This window comes from Haemaphysalis longicornis, unplaced genomic scaffold (assembly GCF_048455015.1).
Source record: "Haemaphysalis longicornis isolate Haplotype H1 unplaced genomic scaffold, Haemaphysalis longicornis Haplotype H1 scaffold_334, whole genome shotgun sequence".
Taxonomy (NCBI): Eukaryota; Metazoa; Arthropoda; class Arachnida; order Ixodida; family Ixodidae; genus Haemaphysalis; species Haemaphysalis longicornis.
In genome coordinates, this window is record NW_027526348.1 from 190,203 (window position 1) to 216,584 (window position 26,382).

General features: G+C 48.2%; 1 protein-coding gene across 1 annotated transcript in view; it reads left to right on the plus strand.

The window, feature by feature from the left end:
* Nucleotides 1-522: 522 nt before the first annotated feature.
* Nucleotides 523-26,382, plus strand: part of LOC144177905 (MFS-type transporter SLC18B1-like) — a gene marked incomplete at its 3' end in the record, with an annotated part of 40,650 nt that continues 14,790 nt past the window's right edge. Inside the window, exons 1-2 of the mRNA XM_077705495.1 lie at nucleotides 523-873; nucleotides 23,947-24,062. Coding sequence (XP_077561621.1) covers nucleotides 639-873; nucleotides 23,947-24,062 — 351 coding nt within the window. The remainder of the gene's footprint in view (nucleotides 874-23,946; nucleotides 24,063-26,382) is intronic.

Sequence of the window (26,382 nt, forward strand, 5' to 3'; positions counted from 1 at the left end):
TTCTTATTTCTTTTCGCCAATGATGCACATTTGCACTGTTATAGTTGTTAAATGGCTTAACATCACCAGTTATCAGTTATGCATTTTCGTGCTGATACAAGGCGTAGTTCACGGTTGGCCCCTTTCGCGACTTTTTTATTTGTGTTTACGTCGTTCTTCTCGTGCTTTTTAATTATTGTCTTCGTTTTGTGGGAGCGGTGCATAGCATGCGCATCTTTAATTTGATTGGTTCATTTTGATTTTTGTTAATCATTTTCTATTTTCTAGCTCTTTTTTTAGATTTATAAAAAGTTTGTTCGACCAATTATCTTCATTTACGCTGTTATAACGACTAAATGCCTCAGCTACGCCAATCACGTGCAAATGACGGGCGTTACACGGTTGGGACTGTGGAGGTCAGTCAGCCCAGAATGTTTACGAATTAAAATAAGCGAGCGCGGTTGGCACTGGGGCGGCAGCTTTGCGAGCAGCCGCCCTGCTCGGCCGGATGCCAAGCGATGGCGCTGGTAGCGCTGGCGACCCAGCGCGCGATTCCCAGTGCTCCGTTCACTTCGCTCTATCGCAGATGACGCGGCTGTGCCTGCGGCGTTTCCAAAGGTCTTTCGGCGTTCGGCCGCTGCTCTCAAACTGTAGTAATCATGGTGTCGAGCAAAGCAAAAAATGGAACGATTTCGGGGGACCTGAAACGTGTGCCGGTAACGATACAATATAAGGCGTCAGCGCCGCAAGAGTATGACGCTTCCCTCGAGATCGTGAAAAGAGTGGCTACTTCGGCGTGTGATGGACTTCGTGAAGATTTGCCTCATCGGACGGGTACAGGCGCCGGAGAGGCTGGATGCGAGGAGCGCTCACCGGAACAGGCAACCACCAAAGGTGATGCGAATGGTAGCACTTGTCGACGTCTCTGTATTGTGAACCGGGGTTCAATGTGGTTGAACCTACGCTGGCCTAAACGAATGCTTTGCAAGTGTAGAGCTGTCGGTTTTTGAGGTTGTTTTTAATGTGATGTAAGCGTATGTATTGCGCGCCGTGCTGTATGCACGAATTTCTATCTTGCGGCAAATCATCAATGCTCATGTCTTAGAGCACACAAATATTTGGGACTGGAAGGTCGCTGTTTAAGCAGATAAAACTTTGAATGGGTGTGGGTGGCCCACGGAATATCTAGCAAGCAAAACGTGATGCTCGGGCCAACAAATGTACTTACGGCTGGCGTTACTCGAAGGATGCCTTAGTACAAGTGACGAAATAACCAAGCTCTCTGGTCGTGAACCACAAAAAAGCGGAGCAGGCTAAAAATTGTGCAAAGATATCGAGAATTATCTTATAATGTGGAAGCATTCTTACCCCGCTGTGCGCTTTCCCAAACAATTCCTGGCCACGGCGGCCGCTTTTCTGATGTAGGCGAAAAGCAAAAACGCACGTGCGTACGAGATTTCGGCGCACATTGAAAATCCCCAGGTGGTCAAAATTAACCCGGAGCCTTGCGCTACTGCGCGCTTCATCGCCTGCTTTGCGTCGGTGCGTTAAACCTTACAATCAATCAATCAATCAAGCTTTCACAAACATCGTTTCCCTGATTTTGTGTGTGAACTTGTATTATTTTCGTTTTGAAGTTAATCGCATGAGCGCGGTATCTTTGTGATTTCGCTTTATTATTATGAGTTTTTTTCATAGCCAGATTTGGCGATTAGTTGCCGAATTTGGCGAATTTCCGTAGCTTTTAGTCTGCGTTGGGCAAATGTAGCAACGTTTTGTTTGATTTGGTTATATTTTTTGTTTTCTTGGCTTATTTTGCACGAATTACGTGTATGTTTTCACTATTATACGATCAAATTTCCTAACTTCGCCAACTGAGCATTTTTGTGCAGATAAAAGGCGCTAGACGGTTGGTGCATTGACAATTTCTTTTCTATTTGATTCCTGTTTTGTTTTGTTCTTATCACGCGAGGATTAAATTATTCCTTGTCATTTCGTTGGTCAACTTTAGTTGTTTTTAATTGTTGTATTTTTGTTGCCTTTCTTCAACAAATAATTTACGTTTAAACTATTAATAACGCGCATATGTCTTAAATTGGCCAGTTATGTATTTTCGGCAAACACACGGCAGTGCAGGGGTCGGTGCTTTCAAGGTGAAAGCTTCAAAGGCCCCGTTTTGTGAAAGACCACCATTGTTCGGGCAAGAAAATGACCGCCAGTGTAAAGAAAAAGAAACAAACAACCCATGCCTGATCCAATGACATTTGAACAGCGGTACCCACAGTGGCAGCATTTAGCTGCCCGGTGCGCTACCATCCACTCGGCCATCTCCGAACATTTTATTATTACATGGGAGCAATTAAGTGGCTCTCGAATGATCCCTGCAAGAGGGAAGCGAACTATCGTCGCACATAAAACGCCACAAACAAAAAAGGCTACATACCGTATTTTCGAGCGTATAACCCGCCTCTGCATATAACCCGCACCCCCGCTTTCCGTCGACGAATACAAAATATATATAACCCCACGTATTTCCCGCATATTTTAAACCTAAAAGGATGGGCCAAAGCTTCTACTTAAGCAACATTATACATTTGTTCATAGGCGTGCGCAGAGTTCTAGATTAGGGGGGGCAAAGTCTTACCGCTGCGCCCCCCCCCCCCCCCCCCCCCTTACACCAACTCCCGACCTCTTCCCACTGAAGGCCTAGCGGTCCGAACGCAGTGCAGAGGGATGGTTATAAAATTTTTATTTCAATGCGATGGAACTGCAACACGTACAAAATATTTCTGAGCAGAAATTTGTACTTTCATGTGTTCAATCGGCAAGGTATGGGGCAAATTTGGCGCCCCCCTTCAGATGATTAGGGGGGGCGGCCGCCCCCCCTGCCCCCCCTGTGCGCACGCCTATGCATTTGTTTATGCGAAGGGCTTACCTAGCGGATTACGTAACTAGATGACTTGCCGCATACATTTTTTCAGGTTGCCATATTGTTGAGCCGTGTGTGCAAAATAAGCACTGTCAATGGGATAACAGTGGCTTAGTCGCTATTACTGCTGTAGGGGCATCACGGCCCAACGCGTATTACGGAGAAGCTGCACCAAAGAAAATACCTCGCGTGTAATCCACACCTCTACTTCAGCCCTGAAATTTTCACGTTTTTGGTGCGGCTTATACGCGCGAAAATACGGCCCTACAAAAAAGCCCAAGCTACAGCAATAGTCACATCACCTTAAAATTGAAACACTGAAAATAGTACAAATGATCACTTCTGTGTTCATGGACACTGCGCATTGGGCAAACTTCTCTTGAAACAGGCTTTTCGTTGAGCGCGCAGGCTCAGCATGTTGTTCTACATGCTAGCTCGCCATATACGCCTCGAGCTTCGCGATCGCTGCGCCGCTTCCGCCGCTTCTCCGCGGCGCGTACGGGATGACCGCTGCGCAGCTGGTAGTGGCTCATGGAGTGTTTTGGTTCTCTTTCGCTTCTTTTTGCCTTTCCGCGCCCTAAACAACTTGTTACGGCCACGTCTCTAAGAAAATAGTACGTTCAGGGCACTTCAAAAACAGCTGCGTCCTGATAGAGTGCTCGAACGTCAACAAGAGCTATACGGGGACTCGGTACTGCGCGCTTCTTGGCCGCTCTTACGGGCGTCGGCGACGGCAGCAGCATACACCCACTGTCACCTACGAATACGTCAGGCGCAAGTGAATTCTATTGTCGGCTCATTTGGACCTGATACTAGAGGTTGGTTTCGTTTTGCAGCGCGGTCAACGAATGCGGCTTTGTTTCGAATATATACGTCGTAGAAAATATGATTCGGGGATGTTATAATGGAATACCTGACAATAACTTGTGCCTTTTATAGGAATAGAGGCCACGCGAACATGTTAAGTATACTCCAAGTCTCTGGGTCGTTAAATATGTGCCCACTCCCGCCTGATAGAAAGACCAAAAAGAGTTAATGAAACCACGGAAAAATGAGCCGTCTGCAAAGTCCGGAAGCAATATAAAGCTCGTACGGGAATGAAAAAAAAAATGCGAAATGCAATAATATTTTACAAGACAGAGGCGGTGGGGGAGGGGGCGGAGGGGGCACTTAACTATCGTTGTATACAAACGCGGAGCGAAATCAAGGAATGACCACTTTAGTTATCACACGCACAAGCTGTGCGTTCACTTTTACTTCAACGAACAGCTGATCACTCGGCGGACATATTTTTTGAAGTATACCGTAAGTTCACAAGCGTTAAAAGGCGTCGTTGGAAGAGTGTGGTATCTGATAAGGCCCTCTGATTTCACTTTTGTGCTAGATTCTGCAGTCTCCCTGTCTCATATGACGATGTTTCGTGGAAGCGTTTAGCCGCGGACGCGGATATAAGCGGAGGATATATGTAGCAGATGATGAATATTTGCGAGGGCTCATCTCGCGACAAGGCGATCCAGCAGGGAATTCTTTGTGGAGGGCTGACTCCCGCATATAATTTTGCATTATCCATCGTACCTATTGTGTAGAATGTCCGTGAAATTTACGAAACTTCAGGGTAGGGATCAATATCTGAGATATGGAGCGCAACTGGCGTGCTGTCAGGTATGAGTGTTCCGCTTAGTCTGCCAGATTATGTAAGCACAGGAAACAGATCTACATCGTAGTGTATAGCCGTAGCATGAGCATCTGAATGAACGCTGCTTACGGAGGTACTGTTAGCAAATTTGAGGGCAGTGGAATTACAGTCAGCCCTATGCGTATGCCGGTTTCGCGACGCCAGCCTGTGACATACACCTGACGCTTATGCGGACCGAATGTACCCCACTAATATCGCGTCCGAAGCATTTACACTCTCGTAAATACACCCCATTTGCGAACAGACTGACTGCTCCACATAAATACGTATTTCCAACGCATACAAACGGAAAATATCAGTCGCGAACGTGCCGCAACAGCAACGGCGACAGTAGTGAGCGGGCCGGAGACTGCCGCGACTGCTTTCGAAACGGGCCGCTAGGGGGATTTCAGTGGCGCCCCTACATAGAGTTCCTGTATATACAGGAAATCTATATATACAGCATATACAGGAACTCGAGGCGTAAACTGTAAAGGCCGATTAAAGGGACACTGAAGTGAATTTGTCAAGCTCCCGTTTTTGCTTGCACTGCGTAGACTGGCTCAAATTAGCACACTTTTCATCGTTTATCCGGTTGACAAATCGGTAATTATTTTACAAAGCGCGAAAGAAGAAAAACTACCATGCGCGGTTTGCGGCGGCCGCACCAACTAAGGCTGTGACGTTGAGAGGAGGGGCGTCGTGATTGGACGATGCCCAAGGTTAGCAATCACACAAGTTTCGGTTTCGGTTTCGGTTTTTTAAAACATAACCAATGGCGTTGTTGGATGGGCACTCTCAATATCTCAGTAAATCATCGTACCGCGCTTCTGCCATGTTGTCGGCTGTAAAAGGCACAAGATAAGCCTCCCAGGACGGCTTGTAGTCGTAGCATTCACTAGCCGAGACCTACGCAGTGCATGAACGCCCTCCGCGTACCCGCAGACGCCCAAATGTCATGCGCTTTTCCCCCATATTTGGAGCTTGCCTCCCTCATGCCTGTATCGTAAAAAGCGTGTTCGCACCAGGCCAAGGGTCTGTTCATTCTGGCCTGTGCCCACTGCCTGCAAGCAGTCGGTGCTTATGGCAACAGCACGTACGAGAACTCGCTAGCGCGCCAGTGCCAGCCTGCGCGCGTTTTGTGAACTAGTTCGTGTAGCCATGAACGTTGCGGCCCAAAAAAAGGTGAACTCAATATAGAAAGCATTGGCGAAAACAAAAAAAGTTAACTTACAAAAAAAAAAGCACATACCCGCGGGGATTCGAACTCGCGACTTGCAAAACATTTGCGGGGACATACCGAGCACCCCAGACCACTGAGCCACGGAGCGGGACGCGAAAGCCTTCATAATATAGGGTATATATTGTACAACCGGTTTACACTTTTATTTAGTTTTGGCATTTCAAGCAGCTTAGGTGACTATTTGTTGTATTGCGCTCGTGCAGTAAGCGTCGCCCGAGTTTCCACAGTAGCTCACGTCTAGCAATTGCATTTCGTAGACGGAAAAGCGTTCGCAGATGCGTAGTCGTGCTGCTGACCGCTGTGCTTGTTCGCCCAGCGCAAAAAAGTGCTTCCCGCGCCCTAGTTTTACGCTGTACGGTAAAAATATCAGTTGATTTTATTTCCTTAGTACCTATATTGACTTCGCTGACTCTTCTCACGCCTTCAAGAGGCCTTATATTTTCCTACTGGCGTACCAGTCAGCGAAGCGTCGCATGTGCGCTTGTGCAGCGCTTGTGTGAAGCGACCTTGACTTGGAGCTAGATACAGTGTACAAACTAACCAAGTAAAGAAAGGCACATTCTTCCATTCACAAACGTGTCCTGGTTTCAACTGAGCGAACGAATTGCGACGACCTGTCGGCGGCCGGCGGACGAAACGCTGGGCCGACTGACTCTGTCGGCCGGGGAGCCGTGCAGTAGCGCAGCCGTGCCGCAGCCAATTGCCAGCTCATCCCCTCCTGACGTCACACGAAAACGCCACAGAAAATGGGCGAGCGTAAAGAGAGGAGGACAGCATTTTCGAATTAGTTTTTCTACTAAATAAAATCGCGTAAACGCGCCTAGAGTGGTCGAAACATGGGCTGGGGACTCCGGACTACAATTTGCGCTAGTAATCCCGCAATGTTTACATATCACTTCAGTGTCCCTTTAAAATGATGAAATCACAGGGAACACTGCTGTCACTTGATACCGTGAGAAATCGAATGGTAGCAGGGTTAAAGTCCAAATCTTTTCTTCGTGTATATACACTGCAACACATAACAGAAAAACACAGAATCCCAGCAATCAATGAAGCAGCGATCTATTGTTTCAGGGTTCTTGCATATTCTGCTGTTGTTGTCACGAGGTACGGAGACGCCTTTTTTTCCTGCTTAAACCGGCAATCACTGAAGTATGCAGTTCAGAGAAAAAAAAAAGGACGTTTTGTGGCCGGGGACACACACGCATGCGTTTGAATTAAGGCCCAAAAACCAAAGGAGGCTTTCCTTGAACACTGAGCAATCGATTGGGATACGTGAAGCAAACGTCTATTATACCTCTGATCAGACATTAAACAAGTACCGTACAGGAATAATCGGTAATAATACAACGTCCACTGCTTTCTTTTGGAATCCACTTAAACGACATTCCTGAAATTAACGAGAAACGGTGAGAAACGGCAGGTGACTTAATAAGCGACGCAGCACTCCTGCGCAAAGGAGCGGGTGAGTAATGTCCTGTAAGCACAGGAAACGGGAAACAATTTCAGATATAAACAAACGCATATAAGCCAAAAAAACGGGGATTTGTGCAGGCGAAGGCATAGAAACACTGTAAACTGTCAAGTGGCCTTCTGAAGTTTCGAGTAGATAAAATAAGACTCCTAATTAGCTCGGCGATCTTGTTATAACTTGCTCGCCAAGCCCGCACGCACGTCGTTCGGCAATTTTTATCACAGCTCAGGTTCGTCGGTAGGTTTTTTGTGTCCGTATAACCGAAAAAAAAATGCCGCGCTCGCTTTCTCACGCATATCTATACAGTAGACGTCATAGAAGACCCGCCGTGGTGGATAAGTGGCTAAGGTGTTGTGCTGCTGAGCTCGAGGACGCGTGTTCGATTCCCGGCCACGGCGGCCGCTTTTCCGTTGGAGGCGAAAAACAAAAACGCCCGTGTATACGAGATTTCGGCGCACGGTAAAGATCCCCCGGTGTTCAAAATTAATCGGGAGCCCTCCACTACGGCGCGCATCATCGTCTGCGTTCCGTTGGCGCGTTAAACCCTACAGTCAATCAAGAAGTCATAGAAGAAGAAAAAAAGCAAGATAAATCTGTATTGAAAGTGAGCTTCTAGAAACGATTGGAGGCAAATTATTTGGAGGCGTGGGGATTATGTCAAGCTGCTTTTGTTTTTGTTTTTTAATAGCACTTTTATGAACACGCTGTCACGAGCATCGTGTAATCGGCTTGTGCATGCGTCATCATCACCAGCCTGCAGCTCTGGTCCACTGCAAAGCGAAGGTTTCTCCCACTGACCTCTAACCACTCCTGCCCTGCGTTGCGTGGTCGAGTCCGCAGTTTATCCCCGAATTTATTTATTTCATCCCTCCATCGGATTAATCGCCTTCCCCTTCTTCTATCCCCACCTCTTGGTTTTCCCCCTGTTACCCTAATTGTCCACCGGTTCCCGGGTCGTCTCACTACATGCGTGGATGCGTGGTTCTTCGCAAATTAAGCGATCGACCCGAAAAGATGTCCAAACAGAAGAGAACCATCGCATTTCATTTTTCACATTTTCGGCCGGTAAAACACAGTAAACGAACCAAGAAAACGAAAACTACAGGCGAATGGGTGAGAAACCGCCAAAAAGGTCCTCCGTGGTGGCTCAGTAAGAGTTGTGCTGGTGAGCCCAAGGACGCGGGTTCACTTCTCGGCCGCGGTTGCTGCTTTTCAGTTGGAGGCGAAAACGGCCGTATGTTCGCGATTTCGGAGGTCGTTAAAGGTCCCCATGTGGTCAAGTAAACACGGTGGCCCCTCACCACGGCTTACCTTATACCCCAGGTGCTGCCTCGGCGGGTAAAACCCCCCAAATGGGTGGAGGGAGAGGGCCTAAATTGCATTCGCCAACACAAATCCCAGTTTTCTTGGTTTATATCCATACAATCCCCGCCTGACTTGGCATAAGTCAGGCGGGGATGAAGATGATGTTAAGTTCACTCATTAAAAACATATATGGAACTACAAATTAGAAGCGCGTAGGCTGTCCTTGCGCTGCCATGTCTACAGAGCCTTCGAAAAGCCACTATTCCGCAATGCGCACAACGGTGCTTTCTTTGTAATGTATCGAGATGTTCACGGACCAAGTACATATCTCTTAGCGCGTGATATTGGGGCGAAGGCGCCCTCATCGCCAGGCTTGAAATTGTATAGCGAGGGCACACACACAAAACGTGCTCAACGTCTTTTGCGGACTGAGAGCTTCGGGCACGGTGGAGAGGAGGAAGCTTGTCTGATTTTACGCAGGAAGTGATTTGTGCAGCCCAATTTTAAACGGATACGATGTGTTGCGCCTCCATCTCGACTGCAAAGGCTTCCCGGCATCCGGAACTTGCGGTTGGTGTCAATGGCATCCCGCGGTTGATAAGTCCCGCCTGGGTTGTTTCAGATCGACAGGCATACGCCGCGTGCGATATGTGAGTAGCGATGAAATACCTAGCTGTACTTTGGCGTTGAAGGCACTCTCAGTGCGCCTACCAAACCATGAACGCGATTTCCCACAGGCCACAAACTGCGGGCTGCGAAATTTTCGAATGTATGTATGCATGCTTGCACAACTACTACTAATTCATCCTACTCATTCCCTACTTCATTCTAATGGGGCAAGACGCCTAAAGCTTAGTGCTGCAAATTTTTAAACTTCAGGTACATTACATAAAGTACATAAAAGTACTCAAAGTACATAAGGTACTCAAATACATAAACTAATACACATCAGTTTTTACTCGGGAAGATGTCTGTCCTAGTCTCAGAACAACTTTAAATCTACCAGCAGATAACTCTGGCATAAGAATTGACAGGGCTGGCATTTAATTGTTCTTAGCCAATACAAAAATTTCTTCGGAAACAGTCTTTGTTAGGTGTGCGATAGGTGTGGTACACAGGATACATTTGACATGACGCATGGATATACGTCGGTCAAACCGGGCGATGTATCAATGATCCCCTAAGAGAACACATGATGTAAATAAAAAAAAAAACAAAAGAGGGTCCCACTCGCCTTTTAGAATGAAGATCAATTGTTTTCCTGGAGAAATAAAAATTTATTTGAGAAATAGGGTATTGGGTCGGGGATGTGGTCAGCCCCCCATGTCCACAAGGCCGCGAGCATGCCTCCGAATCCGGGGCTCGTGCATCAGCGCCTCTTGAAGTTCTGGCGCCGAACTGGTCAGCAGACTACCACTGCTCAAGGGATGGGTTGTTAACGGGGTTGATGTTGCGTGGGCAGGAGAATTCGAGATGATGCTAGCAAGGGATGAGTTGCAGTGCGGGCAGTTCGGTAAGAAGAGGGATAGTGAGATATTCGAGGGGATTGTGTGATTGTAAAATGTTTCTGTTTTGCTGTATTCGGAATATGTATGCTTGGTAGCTTGGTAGTAAGGGGTGCGGAGGAGGATATGTTCTTCTCATGTGTGTGTAATGTGAGAGTGTTGAGTTGTGAGTGGGGTAGATAGGTGCTGCACTGCTGGCTGAAGCTTCCACTCGGGGTTTCCTGTCCAGAAGTTGGGGATGCCCGTACACGAAGATCGCGGGCGGCAGCTTGTGCTGCCTCGTTTCCGACAAGGCTCGAGTGTACTGGGGCCTAGACGAGGGTATTTCGATAGCGTCGGGAAGGTTTTTAAAGACGATAGTCTTTCTTGGGCTACTTAAACGCAGAAATTTTGGTCTGTCTGTCTGTCTGTCTGTCTGTCTGTCTGTCTGTCTGTCTGTCTGTCTGTCTGTCTGTCTGTCTGTCTGTCTGTCTGTCTGTCTGTCTGTCTGTCTGTCTGTCTGTCTGTCTGTCTGTCTGTCTGTCTGTCTGTCTGTCTGTCTGTCTGTCTGTCTGTCTGTCTGTCTGTCTGTGACTCGATTCATCCGGCCCGCCAAAGTGAAACAAAAGCTGCGCCATAGTCTTGTATACCCACAGCCAAATCTAAACGCCTAAGTCCGGTGTCAATGTTCATACTTGTCAACATTGTTTAACAACAACAAGACATTATGCCAGCGATGGCTCAGCGATGCTCAGAGGTACAGCACTCGCCTCGTATGCGGGAGGTACTGGGTTCGAATCCTGGTACCGCCGGGAACCCACCGGTTTCTTTAATGGGTACAGGCGTCCCTGGTCGAGTGCGGACCCTTGAAAGGGGAATCCACGCCTGGAAAGCTGCCTTTACCCTATCGAGGGGCCCCTGATTCTTGCCCATCTGGAGGGGCCCCCGGCCATCATGTCGCGTTGCGCCATTGCCGGGGGTGAAAGAGTCTGGCGGCATGTCCTGCCACAGGCAGTTGCGAGTTGAGCGTCCACCGTGGCTGTGGAAGGCACCATGTGCATTCGTGTGCCTTGGTGGCGCCGGGCACCTACCGGTAAAATAGGTACAAGCGACTCCCCGGCCTGGCGCTCGGCCCTTGTGTGGGACTACAACGCTTGGGAAGTTCACCCGGCTTGCACGGGAAATCGCCCCTAGGAATGGGGCGGCTGCAAAAACGCAGGAACTTTTTTTTTTCTTTATTAAAAAATTCATGGGTGCTTGGTTTTTGCCATAGCAAACGAAATACTATAGTATGCATCAACTGCAGAAGACCGTCGCCTGTTGTTGCTCGCGATTCCTGCCGGCATTTTAGAAATCAAACCGCAACAGTAACTAAAGGTTCCACTGATAGGTTCCCCGTCCCGCTTGAAACGCTCGTGGAGTAGGGCAACCAGGTTCTATAAAAGTTGGAGTAGGGTGCCTCGATTCACGTGTCTCCCCGCCGTACGGCAGCGCTGGGATCGAGGCACCCGGACTGGAGCAGTGGAACGCGGTAAATTAAAATTGACTTGAGCAAACCTCTAGCGTGTTATCTTGGGAGGAACGAAACGGGAGAGGAACAGCGTGAGAAGTGAGCGGGAAAGAGAAGGGAGGCGTGTCCTTGGCGGGGCGCCAGTCGACTATCGTCTTTCGTCGACATTTGCTACGAAAGAAGCAGATACGCGGCCATTTTCTAGGATGGGGAAAGCAATGGGTGACGTTAGTCTGGCTTGATATATGCGACAGGCGTGTTAATAGTTTGGTGTTATTGTGAGGCGTGGTTCTTTGCAATGAGTCGCGGTGGCGATGTCTCCTCTCGGGGTGAGCACCACCAGTGTTGTTCTCGGCGTTTTATTGCTCCGAGCGGTGTTGGTGATTCTTGTGTTTTGTTCATCTTCGTATTTCTTAAACAGCTGTCGAAACTTTGCGCCGCGTCTACCCTTGTTTCAGATTGGATGCATATGCTTCGGAAAAGGCGCCAGTCTGAGTTTTCCGGGTACGTTTGGTGGTAGTGTCTGCACGGACGTAGGTGCGTTACTCCGTATCGTCATCAGCATGCATACTTTTACCCGAATACGATCATTTGCCATAAGAGATAGGGCTGGTCGTTTCACTCCTTGGGGTTATTGAAGAACTGAACTAAGAGCACAGCTAGCATCATGTCCAGCTTCTCACAAGAGGTAGTTTTGCCGGCGCACATGTAACAGACAACTCAAATTCCTTGACGAGCTCTCCAGTAATACTCCCAGCACTACAACATTCCAGCCTCGAATTCTGCGCTCCATAATATTGGTATCACAGAAGATAATATTTTTCTTATACTTTTTTATGTTGTATGATTCCAGTTATCCTTCTATATAAAGGTTTTTTTTTCGAAGAGAGGCAGGAGTAGGCAAGGCAAAAAAAAAAGCAGGAACGTTGACCATGCAAAGACGTCCGGTTTGCTACCCTGCGCCGGCGTGGAGGGCATTCGAAGAAAAGAAGACAGAATGGAGGGCGGAAATAAAAATGAAAGCCTCAACCCACAAGCTTTGTCGCCACGGCTTCTAAATCCAGTCAAACAGGCCAGTACCACTTAAGAATTGGAGGGCTGCGAGGGGATTCCGTGGCGACATGTGACCTCGCTGGACGGGTGATTATCAAGTCTGTCTATGACATTTGAAAACGGCTGCCGCTGTAGGCGGTGTACCCTGGCAGCGACGCAGAAAATTTTCAGTAGTCTTTTTAATCTTACAGGCTTCACAAAAAGCGCTGGCTGCCGTCCACATGGCACGTCTTCCGTACTCATGGGGTTTTAAAAGCTACTGCCAACCAGAGGCGGAACAAGAAAGTTTTAGGGACGAAACACCTTTGGGGCTCGGGTTATCGTCGTCTGCTGTAGTCACGGTACTAAAACAGCGGCACACTAGTTTTCGAATGCCTCACGCTAGAACATACCATCACCATCATCACCACCAGCCTATCTACACCCATTGCAGGGCAAAGGCCTCTCCCATCAACCTCCAATTATCCCGGTCCTGTGCTAACTGCGACCATTTTATCCCCGCAAACTTCTTGATTTCATCTGCCCATCTAACTTTCTGCCGCCCCCTGCAACGCTTGCCTTCTCCAGGGATCCACTCTGTTACCCTTAATGACTAACGTTTAACATGCGTTCGCATTACATGCCCCGCCCATGTCCATTTCTTCTTCTTAATTTCCACTAGTATGTCGTTAACACGCGTTTGTTCCCTGACCCACTCCGCTGTCTTCTTGTCCCTTACTGTTACACCTATCATCTTCCGTTCCATTGCGCACTGAGTCGTCCTCAATTTATGTTAAACCCTCTTAGTGAGCCTCCAAGTTTCTGCCCCGTAGGTGAGTACCGGTAAGATGCAGCTGTCATACACTTTCTTCTTCAGGTACAATGGTAGGCTGCCATTCATTATCTGAGAATTCCTGCCGAATGCACTCCACCCCTTAGAAGGATAAGAATGAGGTGGAGTGCTAGAACGTAATATGTACTAAAAGAAAAGTGTGTAAGGGATAAAACCAGTTCAAAATAAACTAACATAATTTAAAGATTTTCCGAGCGCTCCCTGCCCGCTTCAGCAATTGTCAGCAGAAGCAGAAGCTGTTTTTAGATGGGCATAATTTGTGTTACACTTAAGTACCCACCGGCTCTCGACGGTGGGCACTTGGGTAGGTACCCGTGTTGCGGAGTTGCCACTCCGGAATTGGAATGATTCCGGATTCATTCCACCTTTTGGAGATGCCGGAATGGAATGGGAATGGAATGACGACAACGCTTGGAGGAATGGAATGGGAATGGAATTAAGGGCCTTTCGCCCGGAATGGAATGGGAATGGAATGGGGATTTTTTAGACGACGGTGTCACCATTGCTGCGCTTTCCAGCTACTTAATTAGTCTGTGGCGACGGCTGCGTCGGTATATCTCAAAGGTGACGAAAACGAAAACGCATACCCGCTATCTCGAGTGACTGAATCCGCGCAACCTGCCGCGCGTGTCAAAGTGAACTTCGACCTGCGCAAGCACGTCTGTGCGGTGGGGCTGTTAGGTTGGCTCTTTAAGCTTCGGCAGGCTGTTGGTACGGAGAGAGGGAGGAAATAATGAAATATGCAGTATTGAGGCATAGCTTCTCTGTACAACTGTCCGTGGCGCCGATGGTAGACCGGCGTCTCTCACACTGGCAAGCGCCGTGTAGCCAGGCCAGCAAGGGGGGAATAGCGTGGAGAAGCAGAGGGGATACGAACGGCGCGCATCCGAAGCCGCGGTGTTTCTCACCGCAAGATGCTGCTGCGAAGTCTTGGAGCTAACAATATAAAGCGTTGCTCATGAAACATGAAACAACGAGTAGATAATTCAGAGACTTATCTGCTAATGCGTAGCATTCTTATGCCGAATGTTGTGAGTGTGGTTTTTTTTTTCAGCCACATTTTTTTTAAAATGCTGTCCCACCAATTATCTTCATTCACGTTATTACAACGATTACATTTGGGACTTTTCCGAAATCTGCATTATTTTGGAAAGGCAGGGCGTTACGTGGTTCATCATTTTCCCTAATTATTTTGTATTTATCTTCCTTTTTTAATTTTTTTTCAAAAATTTCGTTCGAACAATTATGTCTATTTACGCTATTACAACGATTGCAGGTGGAACTTTCGCGAATGATGCATTATTGTGGAAACAGCATGCGGTATACGATTTGACATTGCCCGTATTTTTTCAATATATTTCTTATTTTTTAGTTTTTCAAAATTTAGTCCTGCCAATCATCTCCATTTAGGTATTATAACGAATACATTTGAAACTTTTACGAAATCTGCAAATTTTTGTGGAAATGAGGGCGTTACACGTTTCGCTATTTTCCGTAATTTTTTTAATATTTCTCTTATTTTTTTTTTAGTTTTTCGAATTTTTGTGCGACCAGTTATATCCATTTACGCCATTACAGCGATTACAGGTGGAACTTTCGCGATATCTGCACTTTTGTGGAAATGCAGGGCGTTACACGGCTCTGGTGTAGCAGTACTCGGCAAAGAACGCTACGCATTAAAACTGTTAAAGGTGTTCTGTGCCGCTGCCCTCCCGTCTCTCGCATTGGTACAGTAGTATTAGTGTAGTGCTCGATGCTGTATATTCACTTGAAATCATTCAAGTAAGCATTTATAATACGTGTACATGTGAGCAAGCTCCGCGCGACATATCTCTTAGTCATCCACAGCATACTAATGGCATTGATACGACGGTACGCAAATCAGATAGCAAGATAGCATGCGACGGACTGCGCAATGAAACGGAAAAAGCCTACATCAACGTAAGAGCGTAATACCTGTTTCATCTCGCATCGCTCAATAACAAACCGTTAAAACCTACTAACATGCAAATACTATAATATATACTCGATCCGTTACTTATTATGCAAAAAGGGGCAGTGCGACACTGAACCTTTTTAAAGCGAATGCTTTCTTAGTAGAACCGAACACATTCTCTCAAAAATTTATTACATTACCCTTTATACCGGTCGCTCGAACGAAAAGCTCTGATAAGGTCTCTACACACGGCGCGTGCGTAAAACCGGGGACCGCAAATGAAGTCTCTTTTTCTCTGTCTCTCTGAAACTGGACTTCCATTGCGTCAAAACGCTTACTTCAAAATTGCAAAAAAAAACGAACGGGCCTAAATGAGACAACACACGCTTCGATCATGAAAAAGGAGTACAATAATGAACCTTTACCTTTATCTCATAAACCACGTAACTTTGTACATACATTTAGATCGTTCGTAGTTGCGTTTACTTGCGAAACATTGTCTCATGGGTTCGTTCTTCGCTTGCAATTTGGGCATGCTTGAAGGTTTGACGATCGGTTAGAAGCACTTTCAGCGAAAGCTGGACGCCCTTTTAGCTTTCGCGCTTCTTTCTACTTTAGATAGGACGGGACGGTAATTTTCTGCGTTGGGTAGTTGTTCTGCACGATATATGTAAACAACCTGTAACACCTGCCAACTTGGGTGACAAGTGGAACATTTTGCTTACTTTTGCAGTTTTAAACCCGTACGATAACGTAAGATACACGTTTCGTTTCTCGGCAACTCCATAAAGCACCTGAGGCAATTTTTACGATGCGGAATGAAAGGAATGGAATTGAGCTTCCCATCCGTTCCAGGAGTCGGAATGGGCCAACTTCTGTCATTCCGAGGAATTGAAAGGAATGGAATCACGACAAATTCTAATTCCTCGGAATGGAATTGGAATGGAATGGTGATGCCCATTCCGCAACACTGGTAGGTACGGTGGGTGGGCCTAATCGGGTCGGCTGGTCGGTCGAAGCAAGAGAAGGCATATTTACCTGGTGCCGGGGTTTCATAATAAATTCTCTTCTCATCCCGTTTCGTTGATCACCGAGGATGAGGCGCGCGGGCATTGCACCGCGCTCGCGTTGACCCCTGCCACCACCCCAAACTGGGGCAGATAGGGCATGCAAATTACTTAAATCCCGTTCAACGCAAGAGAGGGCGCCACTGCCTCAGCAAGCGCGTGATTTCTCCTCCCACCGGAGCTTCTCCGGCGCCCAATCAGCACGCGCCATGTGGCAAGAGGGAGTCTTGCATCTTTTTAATACACCTATACACTGCATGCTTCGCCCCTCCCGGGTTTCACGTTAGGGGAGATGACCCGGTTTTTTTAGATTTTGGTAGGTGCTAGAAAGAGTAAAATTTCAAGTTGGCGCCAGGAATGCAGGTGATAGACACGTATGCTCGAAGTGTCTTTGGTGTTTCCAGGAGAAAAGGTTGGCCGCGGAGAAATTCACGGCGTGCAACCTCGAGAGGGCAATTCTCAGCTCGGGCCTTAGTTCCTTTTCACTGCATTGAAGGAAAGATTTGGCTGAGGTTTGACACTTGTAATCCGAGTTATCACAAGCGAAAGCAAAAATATGCTCGCGGTGTTCCGTGAAACTTAGTAAAGCTGTTGACTGGGATAGTTGGTTATTCATAGTGGTGAAATGTAGCTCAGAAAAAACACACGGGGATGAAAAGTAGGGTTTTAAATGCAGAGCATTTCAGTAACTCACGATGTCACCCGCGTTGACGTCCGAAGTCCGCATCGCTCCCCCTACACTATATAAAAAAATAATACTTACCGGCGCCAGGTTTTGATCCCACGACTCTGCGGGCGGAACGCAAGGTACATAGTGCTCTACCCACTGCGCCACAAAGCCGACACAGATTGGAAGGTTACGAACGCGCCTTATATCCTTGACTCATCAAACCGTTGGCCACAGGTGCGCCCTCTCCCCCGCGTCCTCCTCGCGTTCTCTCCCCTCGCAACGCCCTCTCTCGCCGCGTTCGGTTCGGGCGCACAACAGGTGGGGACGTGCGCAACACCCTCTCTTGCCGCGTTGCGTTCGCGCTGAGCAACAGTCGGTTCGCGCGCAAGAACAGGTGGGGGCGCTCGTATCGCGCTCTCTCGCCGCGGTCGGTTCGCGCTTAAACCACATATGTCGTTCTCGCGCGCTCCGGTCGCTAACATCTGTGGCGTGATCGTGACGTCAACATCACGCGTTCGTGTGGTGGCGCGATTTCGGCGCTATAAACTCTCTCGCGAGGGGCATTGGATTCGATTCGATTGGATTTGCTTGGCTTGGATTGATTTGAATTGAATTAAAGTGGATTGTATTGGATTGTGTTGCGTCATAGCCGCGCCACGTTGCGTCATAGCCGCTCCACGTTGCGTCATTGCCGCGGCAGGGGGTTCACGGCCCGTTTCACCATCGACTTCATCGACAATGTCTACGCTGGAAGACAACAATTACAACAACAACCAATACGTAATCCATACGACTTGCAGGCGCGCCCCCCGCGGAAATGCTCTGCATTTGATCGTGCCCCTCGCGAGGGGGATGTTCACTTTGATTTTTTCTGCGCTACATTTCACCACTATGACTTCCGTGAAATTTACCTTTGCTTGAGCTTTCGCAGCCTGCCGCCTCTAGAGCAAAAAAAAAAACAGTTGAAGGAACCGGGTATGTAATGACATCTAAAGTTGCTGCAGCGTTCTGTATCAGACTACAATGAATTATGTGTGTGTGAGCCCTCGCTATCAATCTACACCGAGAAATGTGCCTTTTTAGATAGGTTTTTCTAGTGTGCGCCCTTGCCAGATGCCTGTAAATTTTGCGTTTATACCTTAGGCATAAACCAAAAATTATGCCTGAGGCCAGAGTCCTTAAATGCTTTACTGGTCACGAAACTTCGGCGCTCGTTTCATATAGGGACCACGGGCGCCACTACGCGCCACCACCGCCACACGAAGGGCATACCGCCGCCGCGCGTGCGGCATATTGGCCAGCTCTTGGCGTGCAAACGCTCGCTGCTTTTGGTGTCTACGCGCTGATTAAGTGTGCTTTTTTCGTAGTAGTTAGCGATGAATAGTCCAGTCATTGTGTATATCACCTGCCTTCAGTGGGGCTTTATTCTTCCAAGTAAATTACCGTAGACTTCGGCCGCGAATGGCAACAGCTTCTGCTTCTTCTGGCACAAGCGCTGCGCCATCGTGTTTACGGATTTTTAAATATCTATTGCTTCTTTTCTTAAAGCAAAAGTTGTAAATACCACACATACGGTAGCTCCGTAGTCACGGACTGCTGCGGGACTATAGATTATACAATAAAAAAACTGAAAGAAACGAAAAGTACGCGTCGTTCAGACTACGCTCAATGAATCCGTTGATTGCTGGAACGCACAGAATGCACAGAACACTGCAAGATATAGCCTAATAGTATCGTCGTTTCGATGAGTGGGTACATACTTGAGAGCATCTAAAAACGCTGCAGAAACGCGAAGGATCAGAACACGAAGACATATATGTTGCACCGTGTGTCTTTCCGCTTCCACGCTCTGCAAAAAAAGGAAGCAAAAAAAGAACAATAAAACTGATTTTATCACACGCAACAAAACAATTTCTATATTACAAAGGGAGACAAAAGAGCGTGGTCCAGCGTACATTTTTTTTTTTTTTTGCGCTGCGATGTACAGCACACGGAGGAAACAATATTGACACGTAGCCGAGAATGACGCAAAGCTTTTCTGAACGAAGTTTATTAAAGCGACCTCCTACTCTACAAAACACTAGAATGAAACACAAACGTCGGAGAAGCAGTCCGCAGTGTGACGCGCACAGATGAACGTCGATAAAGTGAGTTGCGCCGCGTTTGCAATGCAATTACTCTCGGAACGTTATTAATTTCAGACCCATGGAAACAGGATCGAGAACATTGTCGGAGAAACAAAAAATCAAGTTAGCGACAAGGTGGCACCCTTTCCATATCAAACAATATTGCCCGACAGGACGCACGACAAAAAGAGCAAACGGGCACTCCGGTTGAAACGCCAGATAAGAAAACCGGAAGCGGCCACGCGCGGTTACAAAACAAACAAAACGAACCCTAAGGGATAATTTGGGGAAATATGAAAACTGAAACCACAAGGACGTCCCAAAGCTTTTTTTACATGCGAACCTGAACGCAAGGTAATACAAGTTTGCAAACAGGTAATCAAGCACCGCTATACTACCTGTCTGGTCTGACAAAAATCCGGCTTTAAGTTAGCCTTGTACAATTCTAGGTCCAGGATGCTCTCAAAAGGGTGCAATGCTTTTTTTCATTCTCACACAAATTGCACTCCCTCAGACTGCCACACCCTTATAATCGAAGCTGAAATCTCCCGTTTCTTGCCTCGGAATGGCGCGCCTCCATTTCTCACGCAGCTCCCCGTCGCTCGGTAAACAGAACAAGGAAACATTTTCTGTTGTATCGTTGTACAAGGAACGACATCCCGAGACGCAACACGTGTTCGGCATAGTCGTTGCACTACTTAAGTCGCATCACAACAGCGCGAGATGCGCGTTTCATTTTTTCCCCCGCAGAAAACAAACACAACTCGCCGCGTCTCCGCAGTTCGAGCCAGCGCAACGCCGCCCGAGGAGTGACCTCAGTTAAAGGGGCCCTGAAAGGCGTTTTGAGCACACTAAATGAAGTAGCGCAATCGTTAGATTGGGTCGTCAAGGTCATCTGGGCCAAGTATTACTCACACTTTTGTTGCAAAGTTTGTCGCTTTTTTCTCACCCTTTCCTTCGTGTTTTTGGACGCCGCCATCTTCACATGTCTACATCATCGATTCCCAGATGTTCGTCATGAGCTAGACATCCTGCTATTGGGCGGCTTTTTCACGCGCTTCCGGCAAAGAGATGAGTCGTCTGCTCAGCGTCGGCTCGCCGGCTGATCTGCCAGCGGAGTGTCGGAGTGCTTGGACATTTTACGACAAACGAAACAAGTGTAAACAAACGCTTAACCGTTCGTATTGAATGCAACACGGCCATAACACGACATGGATATTCTCTTACCTGAGTACGTTTCATAAAGAAAGCGTTGAAGCCCCGTGGCACTTCTTTCGTGCAATCGCAGAGAACGCCCTCAGCCGAATGCCCAGGTTTGACAGATACATTTTATTCCACTTCAAAACAATCCAGAGATGCGTTTCGAACGAACACAACGTCAAAACATGCGTTGCAAGTCTGAACCGCGATTGACAGACGATGGGTTGCCTCCTCCTGCCCGTCGTAAATTCGGCACTCACCTCGCGCGCGGCTGCGGGGACGAACAGCAAGTCACTTAACTCTGGCGCGCAAGCCGAGATGGCTTTTAGCCACGCACACTGTACATACCCCATGCGAGGTTGAGTCGTACGTCGCTCGAGAAAGATAATCCAGACCATGGGAAGCACTATCCACCCGCAGAAGCACAACGTCGCATTTCATCGCGAAACAAAGGCGTCCACAACACACACACACCATCGCCTCCTGTAATGCCAAACGCATCTCACACTTCCCAATGGGAGTGAGTGGTACGCCTGCAGTGCCCACATGTCGCGAGGTGGGGTCCCGAGCTGAACCGGGATCACGCAACAGTAACTGACTTCTGGGGCTGTTTGTGCCTTGTTGCCAAGGCAACCGATGTTTGAGATTGTCAAAGAAATGGCGCTCGCTCCAGCGCTAGCAAAGAGCCGCGCCGGAGCATGTTTTGCCAACGTTGCCGCTCTCCACCACGCATCGCCCCCAGCTGAACTGGTCACATATGAGCCCCGTTTACATTGACCCGACGAGGGCGCGTTGAGTCGAAATAAACAGGTTTTTTGGACTCGACCCCCCCATGTATAAGCGGACGGGGTGGGTCAGAGAGCCGTCGCGGCGAGTCCAGTCAACTCGGAGGCAGGGGGTGGGTTAGCTCTCTCGTCGGGCTGAGTCGGCGGGCCGCGGGGAGCAGAATACCGTATCTGCGCGGTTCTAACGCGCCCCCAATCGTAACGCGCGGGTAACTTCGCGCAGGGAAATTCGAAAAAAAAAGTGTGACACTGACGGTACTGCGCAGATGGAAAAGACATGTCACCACGTACGTTGAAAAGGGAGATTTTATTTGGCGTATGCACCTCTGGAAGCCAAAAATGAATTGTGCTTCACAAGGTTGCTTATCCAGCTGCTGCTGGAAATAAAGTTATAGGGGGGAACACTGAAGCTGCCTGCGATTTCAAGTGCCTTGATCTTCATAATTCTAAGCGTTAGGGGCTAAGCAGAAGCACAAAAAAATGTGCAACAGCTGACCAGGGTATGCGGCATGCCATTGAGGAATCAGTGCGCCGAAATTCACTCACGTGGTGTTGACGGATTGTTTTTATTGGATTGAGTTGGATTTTGCGGGTACTTAGTGTACGTTGCGCATGGGAATGCTGCTTGCCGCTTTAAAGCCTATTTCGGTTTTGAGCCCGATTGTAACGCGCACACAAATATTAAGCTACCTTTTAGCAAGAAAGGGTGCGCGTTAGAATCGTGAAAATACGGTAGCCCCTTTTCCGGGAACCCCGCCGCTCCCCTCACCTCGATTCTTTGGTCGGGGTCATATATAAACTCGGACGCGTCGAGGTAAGCTGAACCCGCCACTCAACTCACCCCGCCCCCGTCGCGTCCATGTACACGGGGCTATGATTGAAGCGTTTTGTGCACGGGTTCTGTATCGGTTTAAAATGTCTTTTTCACATGCCGCCGGCAGGAATTACCACCACCGCAAAATAAGACCCGGCACCAGCGGGGCCACATCTGATACGGCGCTTTTTGGATAAACAGTGCGCGGTGCATGAAAGGGATCGAGCGCACGATCCACCCCGAGCGGCTGCGAGTTCGTCGCCGATTGAAAGTCACGTGCTGCCCTGCAGCAACGCACACTGCGAAAGGGCAAGGCCAGGCCGCCGCACAAAGGCGGCCAGATTTTTCGTTCACTTTTCTAGCCTTGAGCGGAGTGAGGGATTCAAGGTATCAACAAAGCTTGCCCGTAGCAGACGGCAGTATGAGCAGCGCGATAGCGGAAGTACGTCACCGCCGACGAGCGCGGCATCACGGGAGGGAAGCCTTCGCGCCGTCAACAGCGGAGAGTAAGTTGAAAGGAGGAGGAAACGCGGCGCGACGATAATGCGCGGTTTTTGATTTACGATTTCTCAGCTAATACTCATCGCTTTAACACAATTCTTGCGGGAGGAGATTGCTAATACATTGTCTTATTTGGTTACATGTACATCCATGCATCGGCGGAAGGTATTTCAGGACCCCTTTAAGGTCATTTTAGGGACCTTAACCTCAGTGAAATAGTGGCGCCACCGCGCGGCGGCGAAATGCAGCATATGAAGCTATCCCATTGAGTTACGGAGCAGTTTCGTGATCAGTAAAGCATTGAAGGATTCCGCTGAGGCATGAACACAGTTATTTCCAAAATTCCAGAAGTATACGTGAGGCTCGTGTATACTCCTGCAATTTTGGAATTAAGTCAGTGGCGGTTAACGCCCGTCACTTCTCGTCCCCGTCCTTGCCTTTACGGGGCTAAACCTACAATTTTAGTCATGAACCGACTCGGCCAACACGTTTTATTAAAGAATAATAATCAGATGGGTTGACAATATTTTCTGGATTTTTCTCAATCATTCAAACACGGTTCTCCCAACTGACTCTTACCCAAACTAAAACGTCTTAGCATTCGTCCTAACATTCTTTCGTAAATAGCAGATTTTCTTTCTTGCAGAACTTAGGTTACATCCGGTAATGACTAGATCGACGTCCTCCTTAATACAAGTGCAGTGTCAGGTTCATGGCTCCACGTGCTAGGCCTTTTGATTTTTCAATTTTATACTAATGATTTAACTAACGGCTAAACGCCGGGGGGGGGGGGGGGGGGGGGGCTGACAAGAGCAAGCTCCGGCGTTGAACCAGATCGCAAAATAGTCGGGCTGGAAAGCCCAGGAGGCTTGCCAATAACTCAACTTCGCTATTTTTCCTTTTTTACTGAACCGCCGTCTTATTTAAGCAATGCAAGCTAGCATTGTTGCAAAGTTACACGCATCACATCTCACCCACTTTTGTTCGCACAATGCTATAAGGGGGCACAACCGCCTCGACGCATTGCCACTGAAGTAAACCTGACAAAGTTCAAGATGTGTTAAAAATGGAAGCACCTAACCGTGTACTATTTGTAATATTCTCCTTGTAATTTTGTTTTGTATTTTTCCTTTGTGTTTGCTGTGTTTATATTTTAACAGTCAATATATCTGTTCTGATATATCATTTCTGCGCCCCCCCCCCCTCCACCATTCCCCTCCCACTGAAGGTCATGTAAATTACTTGAACAAATAAATAGGAAGACTGAATAATGCCTTTACGTCAGCCTAAAATTTGTGTTTTCAGCGACGCCCGCTAAACGGCAGGCCGCTTTAATTCTCCCTCCGTCATGCTCTCCCACTAGATGCTGCGCCTGCGGTGTCACGCACTCGTCGGCTGGTCATCATGGGGCTGTTGTCGTTCGGCAACTTCTGCCTCGGATCCAGCATATCCCTGCAGGCACCGTTTTTCACGCACGAGGTGAGGAGCTGGCCTCGCCCACTGCGCACGCGCAGGTGATTCACATTGCACTCTCTCCGAGCACAGTTCAAGAAGTTATGGAATACGCTTGGCGCAAACTACACTAAGCCAAATGGACAAAAATAGTGTTGTTGAGTCATTTCGGGGGATGAAGATGAGGTTTAGCGTACGGTGCAAGTCGATGCTAGTATTTGCGCTGCCATTGTCTCGACGTTAAAGATCCCCAGGTGGTCAAAATTAATCCGGAGCCCTCCACTACGGCGTGCCTCATCACCGTGTAGCGTTGGCGCGTTAATCAGTCAATCAATCAAATCATTGCCTCGGGCGTAAATGCTGCAAATATATTTCGGTCCTCAATTGCCAGTGGTTTTTGAACAGATGCTGGCATCTACCGGCCACCGCAGAATTACGCTTCAGGGGCACATTCTTCCAGCAGAGAATTTTCATAAACGGTGACGTTGCAGCGTCCGTGGCCGCCCCTCTAACATGCTCTTGCGTAGTCGCCATCTCGCGGTTCCGGCACATTCTGCGGCACTGACCCTCCTGGCCCAGAGGATATATGCGGCGAGTCAGCAATTACAGCCGGCCGGGCCCGGCGTTCATGCCACCCTTTAAAAGCGGAGCTGCTGCTGTTATGTAAATGTAAGCCGTAAGTTCGGTGTCGCACAAAGAAACACCAAGAAAATGCGGAGCGCTCGTGAGCGCGTGCCTCGCGGCGACCGCCGTGTCCCCGGCTCGCGCTGTGGCTTTAGCAAAAAAAAAAAAATTCCAACACTGTCGTCAAACGCTACCGCGCATGTAATGCTTGGCATGAGGAACATGACGATATCGATGCACATGACGATGACTATACTACTAGCACAGTGCAAAGGAACGACGGAACGTGTAGATAAACAATTTCAAACTTTTACAAATGCGTGGTGATCTTTTCTTCAGTGCTCACTTAGAAAGAAATCCTCCGCTATGGTTCAAGCTTTGCGCGAGTTAATGCAAGCTTCGCAAGTTGAGCTGGTGGAAGTCTACAATGCTGAGGATGACTTTGGATCCGCCACTCGCCGCGAAGAAGACGACGACCTCTTCGATGCATATGACGACGATGCAAAAAAACAATGATACTGAAACTTACGTGCCTGGTAATGCTCACCTACAATAGCTCCGCCATTGAAGTCTTACGCGTGAGTGCAAGCTTCCCGGAATTTTTTTTTTTATATCAACGGTATGACGACGCAAGTTTGGTTAAAGATTCATGAAGTCAACTTTGCTGGCTGGACGTTTGCAAAGAAACGACGACAGAGCATTCTTGGCACGTCAACACGTCCCCAACTTGTCGCGAGAGAGAGAGAGAGAGAGAGGAAAACATCTTTATTTGCCCTTCTATAAAGGCTTCTGCGTTGCTGGGGGTGAAAAGAGCTTGTCTCTCATGCCCGAACTGCGACCTACTCTTACGTGTTTTACACTCAGGACGTGCTAACTCTTTGTCACAAAGTTTACCGCACGACTGTGAAAAATAACTACTCAACGCACGAACGAGAGAGAAGCACACCGGAATAGCGCTTGTCCTGTGCGCTTATTTCGTTACCGACAAGCCCACATTTACGCTCTGACTTGATCGCTCAATACAAAAGACATGGCAAGTGAGACATGTGTTTTAAGAAAAAATTAGCAGTGGCTTATCTCGGCTATGCCAGGATATACGTAGCTTGAGCTAAGGTTCAGCTGGTTATTCTTAGATTTCCTGACTATAAGATTAGCTGATTATCATGCTTACTGCTGCTAAAACGATTTCCAATTCAATCCAATCCAATTCAATCCAGTCGCAGCGGCGGCGGCTCCAGCGAGCCAGCTGTGCGCCGTGAAACGTCACGGCTCCTCGCGCATGCGCAGCACGGCTCTCCAGGAGCCACGCGAAACTGCTCAACCTCGGCCAGTGTAGCTCACGCTACAGCAGCGGATGACGCCTCCACCTTGGTCGTCTTTAAGAGTTGCACAAGTGGGAACGTCGTCAGTGCTGAATGTAGCCGTTCCGAAGAGGCCAAAAGTAGTCGGATTCATAGCACTTTGACCGCCTTTCGATTACAGCAGCGACCTATGGGAAGACCAGCTACGGCGTCCACTCACCATCCCCATCGGAGGCCTTGACCACACTGATCCGTCGAGAGGTGGAGCAATGTAGCCGGCCGCTGGAAAAACATCCGTCGCCTCCTGCCTTCCGTCAGGCGATGGAAAACCGGGGTTTGCGGTCTGCTTGCTCCTTGGGTGAAACCAGCGCGAACTTAAACAAGGACGAAGGAAGTGCAACACAAGGACAGCCGCTGGTCCT